At 42.6% G+C, this 6,000-nt stretch overlaps 1 protein-coding gene across 2 annotated transcripts in view; it reads right to left on the reverse strand.

Annotated features, from left to right (window-relative positions):
- PPP4R3A (protein phosphatase 4 regulatory subunit 3A) overlaps nt 1-5,619 on the reverse strand; it is a 36,141-nt gene extending 30,522 nt beyond the window's left edge. For both annotated transcript variants that reach the window (XM_045822269.1, XM_045822268.1), the window contains exon 1: nt 5,469-5,619. In XM_045822269.1, coding sequence (XP_045678225.1) covers nt 5,469-5,610 — 142 coding nt within the window. In that variant the 5' untranslated portion in view covers nt 5,611-5,619. The remainder of the gene's footprint in view (nt 1-5,468) is intronic.
- Between the last annotated feature and the right edge of the window lie 381 nt (nt 5,620-6,000).

Raw genomic sequence — 6,000 nt, forward strand, 5'->3', positions numbered from 1 at the left:
AAGTTCTTCTGATAGGCCTCCAAGCCACTATTTGCACATATACTTCTTCAAAAAAAATAAAAAGAGGGTCCATAATTCTCGACTGTTACCAAGACTCAAAACCAACAATCTTTTTGGAGGGTCATTTGTCTTTATCTATCAAGCTTTCCAAAACATACTACTCTTTCGTCCAACAATTCTTCTTCTAGGAAATTATCTTACATCCTCACATAGGTGCCAAGTATTATGAATAAATATGTCATTGGCAGTGTTTGTAATGGTAAAAAACTAGAAACAACCTCCATACCAGCTATTCTCAAAGTGTGGGGGCCTTAAGGGGTCTGGAAAATCAAAACTATATCCATATTATTAAAAGATGATTTGCATTTTTCACTCTTGTTTTTCTCAGTGTCCATGTTGTGGTATTGTAACAGGCTGAATGCAGACGAGAACCCTCCTTAAAAAAAAAAAATTAGGCCAAGCATTAAAGAGATTTGTAAAAGTGTAAGATAAGGACATTCTTCTATCACTATATTTCACTAAATTTCTCATTTTAGGAAAGCATTTTGAAATCTTACTTTTAATTTCTAATATAGTAAATATTAATAGCTACAACTCACATAAATAAAAGCTTTTGGGGATCCTCAATTTTAAGAGTATAAAGGTACCCTGGGAAAAAAAGTTTGAGAAATGCCACCGAACAGTACACTGTGTGAATTACATATGCAGTGGAATGCTCCTCTACATTTGGATGAGACAGATCTGTGCACCCCGACACAGATGCCCCAGGTGTACTGACAAAGGAGGTCTGTACACTCAGAAAATGAGGGAACAAACAGCAGAGGAAGGGAAATGCCCCTCAGAATATCACCAAGACAACTGCAGGCAGAAGCAGTCACACAATGACAGCAAGAAAAATGACAATAAAATAGTACAATTATGAGTATAAATAATCAGGTGATTAAAAACGTTCCCTCTCTGCTTCATGACATTTTGGTTTCTCCTATAAAATGAAATATAAGAGCTCCTCCACCTTTTTTTTATCTTGTTGCCAATCCCCAAAACACCTTCAAAACAAACATCTCCCCGGAAGGGGGTGAAGGTAGTTGGTAGTGCAGACTCAACTACCATTCCAAAAGAGTTTACATCAGCCTGGATGCAGCTGACAAACAGCTTGCTTGATTCTTACTCTAACACACATTTATACACTCAAGCAAATATTTTTAAATTGCGTTGAACAGAAAAATTAGTATTGATAACGATGATCCAGAAGCACATTACAAATGAAAGGTTATCCAACACATTCATTACATTGCTTAAGAAAAACTTCCTAGCATATATTTAGGAAACATTGCATGAAAACTGTTGAGAGCTTTAATCTCTGGTATACAGTCTTATTTAGCTGGAAAATTCATTTATTTGGAAGATATCATTTCCTTTCATGGAAGAAATGACCTAGTATGAGTTTCTGTATTAACCAACAACCAGCCAATCAGATTCAAGTAGTATGGAGTATCTGGTGTGGGGTTAAGAAACTTAGGTCCCAGCCTCAGTTTAGATTTGGATAACACTTAAGGATTTCAGAATAAATAACTCCAGCTCTGTCCCTCCCAAAGAAGCAGTTCAGTCTCTAGGTTTCTCCAGTATATTGTTCTATCAACGCTCAAAGCTAAGGGCAAGGGCTTAGGTACCAGGAAGAAACCGCCATCAAAAACGATTTAAAGAAGTCCAAAAATCTCACCTGGATAAAAGACGAGTGAATGCTTTATACCTAGAGCAGGTCTGTGCTCCAAGTCCCTCTGTCATGATTTTTGTGGTACTATTAATAATGGGACACACATGGCATTTAAAAACTGAAATGAAGGTTTAGGGGGAAAAACAAAGTGGCAGCATTACATTAAAAGGTCCCACACCTGTGTCAAGTCTTCACTACACTCCGTTACCACTCGGAACAGATGACAAATAAAGGTTTGGTTGCCCTAAGCCTATTCATTTTCTACAAAGTAGGTCTACACAAGAAAAAAATATTTAAATCAACATTTCAAATGAAGTATTTCTCCCAGTACTGACACTAAGCTCTTCTTGGTAGCTAAATCTGGAATGCTTCCTGTATGCAAGGTTCTATGCTTACTGATTTGTAAGAACAGCAGTAAAAGATGCTGATGCTTTCTCTGTTCATTTCTCACCAGAGCAGCCAAAACAAAACAAAAAAGACTTTCCCACCCAAAGTGTTCTGACCTCCTTTTCTAATTATAGCAGAGTCAGAGGCAACCAAGTTCTACCAAGAGGCAGAAGCACAGGATTACAGTTTTTATCATTAGCTAGCAGTGCTACCACGACCAAAACATTTCCCCGTGTCTTCTTTTCTTCATGCCCAGCGAGAACTGGACCCCTCTAACTCTAAAACAGTCAAGTCAAATAGCTAAAACTATTTTGAAATGTAAAAAATACTTTTTAAAACTAAAGGCAAAAAACAAATATAAGAACATTATCATTGATGTTTGGCATGTAATCCAGAGTGAAGAGCATGGATGTGACTTCATGTTCAAAGACATCCTTCAGTGTGTAGAGAAATTCCAATTTCTTTATCAATTCCCAAGTTGGCAGGTAGAGCTGGTAAGGACCATAACGGAGAAAAGTAGAACAGTTTGACCATAAAGTGAGAGGACAAGGGATGACATTATCCTCACTTCAGGAAGTCAATAGATAGAGCATAAGCTGAAAGAAAAATACTAAGTCATCTTTACTGGAAGATGGAACTTGGCGTGTACATAGCTATGATAATACCTGAGGAGGTAATCTATCTTATTAAAGAAAAAGGAACACATCTGTAACATATCTTGCCAACATGAACCTATTAAATAAGAATGCCAATTCAGAAAAACGGGCTCAGGGGCTTCGTGGGACATCCTATCATCTCCAAGGCAAAATGCACTACAGGACTGCCACACCACTCGGCTTGGGGGTGGGGTGGGGGCATGCTCACCAAGTCAGATGTCCCCTGTAACAGGGAGGCCTCAGTTACTTCCATTTGGAAGTCGCATTTCTCATTTTCAGACCAATGTATAAGCTCCTCTAACAAGATAAATGACCCATTTTATAGAAAATCAGAAACACTTTCTATTTTGCTCATCACAATAAAAAGAAAATGCTCAATTATACTATAATGGAGAATGAGGAGAGCACACAATGATGGATAATCCAAAACTGCAATCAATACAAAATCTCACATGTGTGGCCTGGAGATACACTATAATTTTAAATCTTTAGTCAAAAAGTTGTTTTTATTTTCTCTGCATTGAGTCTCAGCATAAAGCAGCAAATGCACGCAGACAATATGAGAATTTAAGACACGCTGTAAACAGTTAATAAAATAACTGATAATACTAGTTTCAAGCCATAGACTAGAGATCTCACTCAAACCCAGTTTGAACACTGACCTTGCTCCCTAACCAAGCGGTTATTTAGCAACTCTGAGCCTGTTTTCCCATTTGCAGAATAAAGTTAATAGGTCCTGTAACAGAGGATACAAGTAGTCTGGCACACAGTAGGTACTCAAATTTTTTTGATTATTCCATTTGCACTTTTCTTGTTAGAAAAAACATTACTCATCAAATGAAAGATTATTTACAACAATATTTCACAAGTATCTGTGAATTCTTTAAGTCTACTCTTTGGACTTAAGTTTTCCTTACAATGTAAATTTAACAAGGGCACATGAGTTAACTTATTTCATTTCTCTTTCTCTATTAGATAAAAATTAAATCCATTTTCTTTCAGCCATCTTACCTGCTTCATTGCAGGGCCCCAGACCTTCCAAAGAAAGGGAGGGGAGGCTAGGGGCTATCCCTAAAGTGGTGAAAATAAAAGCAGGGGGGAAAAAAAGATTCCTATATTCTGTTAGAAGAGTATGAGTTCCTATGATAGCTTGACATTGGGACTTAATGCTTAAAAATATTTGAAACAAAAGATCCTGTATAATGAGTCCAATTAAACACATGATGATAAGGTTTTCTCTTAAATTATGAGATCTGAGACCTGCTGTCTAACCTACACACACACTTTCATCTCAGAAGTTAACTGAACTGACAGAAAAAGCCCATGCTTCCCATGTTACTACCTAACAAGTTTCCCAAGCACCCTAAGATGTGGAGGTTGGAGTGGTCGGTTACTCTGTAATAGGTAAAAAAAGCACAGTAACGCCTGACATTCCAACATATATTTTAATAGGCCTCAGAAAAATATGCCCGATGTATTCAAGACCCTTTAAATGTGCCCAAAAGAATTTTTCTCCAGTTTTAAGCTATTTTGGGTAGCCAAATTAAGATAACCTGTTGGCAATATACTCCAAATTACTGATTTTCAATTCAAATTGAAAATCAATGTTCCCCGAGTCTTCAAGAGTCCAATTAAAATTCTTTGAAATGAGTTTGTATTAATTCAGATAGAGTAACTACAATCATAATAAAGTGAAATACCTACTATAAAATTACACATGAATTAAAGCAAATTTGCAAATCCAGGAAAAACAATTTGAAAATAGTTTTATCTGACATGAACGTTTTCTTAAAGTGAAATTCACTGAATGCCCCCAGGGAAGTGGAACTCATAAAAGAGGGTAAGTTTCTAAAAACGTGAAACATTTACTTTAAACAAATTGGTCTTTGAACCTTGAGAGCTGTTTCCAAACACACGAAGCACAGGCACCAGGGCAGACGGGGACGGTTTTAATGATTACCTGCCAACTTTTCCCCACCTGTTCACTGAACCAAACAGCGGATGTACTTTTAAGCAATCAAAAAAGCTGGCATAAAGTGATTCCAAACTTGCAAGACGTTTACGCAGTGAAACTACACACAAAAGTCTGTTACTAATGCAAAAGAAAACGAACACCGGGGAACGCAAATCTAATCTTCTCCCTGCAAAGAGACAGGCTTTTTCCGCTGCCCGCTGAGCTGCCAGAGCCTTGAACCGGTGTTGCCAACCTGCAACAGGGTCAGAAAGACGCAGGAGTGTTTTTGTTTTCGTTTTTTAATGCACAGCGAAACGTTTTCCAAAGAGGAGAACAGCTGAGAACTTTCTTACCTCCGAAAAAAGTTTCACGCCTGCTTTACAGATGGGTGCACTAAGGAGGCAGATCGGATTAATCAGTGCCTTTCTCAAGGTCACCGTAGCGCGAAAGAACAGCACAGTCCGGACAACGATCCCAAGTCCCCGGCCCCTCCACCCGCCCGGGCGGCACAGCCCAAACGTGCCCGGCTCCGCTCGTGCCCCCAAGTGCCACTAGACACTCGGAAAGAGACATCCCGGACGCTCTCCGTGCAGCTCTGGGGGGACTGGGCTGCCGGTGGCCCGCCTTCCCCCGAGGCGACTGTCGCCCCCCCCCACCTCCCGGTCCTCGTAGTAAGAGGGTCACCGGACCAGAAGAACCAGGGAGGTGGCCCAGGGTCGCGGAAGGCGCGCGTCCCGCCGCGCAGGGGTTCACTTACCGTCGCTCTCGGCCCTGACAAGCAGGGACATGCCCTTCAGCCGCTCCACGTAGCCGGACGACACATGCCCGGTGCCCCGGTCGTCCCACTGCCGGTCCTCGTTGAGCGTGTAAACCTTCACCCGCCGCCGGGTGTCAGTCATCGTGCCGCCCAGGGGCCGGGGCAGAGGCCCCGCCGGAGTCGCCCGGGAAGGGGGTCCGGGGTAGGCGGGAGCCGAGGCGGGAGGACGCCCGCAAGCGGAGGGCTCCCCGGCTTCACTGCCACCGCTGGCCGCCGCGGGGCCGTGCTGCCGGCCGCATGGCCCGTTCCCGGACCCGAACTCTGGGCCCCCGCTTTTTCTCGCCTCCGATACCTCGGCGCTATTGTCCAGGCCCGGCGAGCCCCGCGGCCCCGAGGGGGCGCGTAGCGCTTCGCAGCCTCCCGCCCCGCCGCTATAGGAAGTCCGGGCGCCGGTCACTGCCCTGCTCCCGCCTCCACCATGATGTCCGCGAAGCCGCTTCCCGCGCCACCGCCGCCTCCTCAGGCCGCCGCC

The sequence above is a fragment of the Phyllostomus hastatus genome, unplaced genomic scaffold (assembly GCF_019186645.2).
Source record: "Phyllostomus hastatus isolate PE091 unplaced genomic scaffold, TTU_PhHast_1.1 phas_scaffold_501, whole genome shotgun sequence".
Classification (NCBI taxonomy): Eukaryota; Metazoa; Chordata; class Mammalia; order Chiroptera; family Phyllostomidae; genus Phyllostomus; species Phyllostomus hastatus.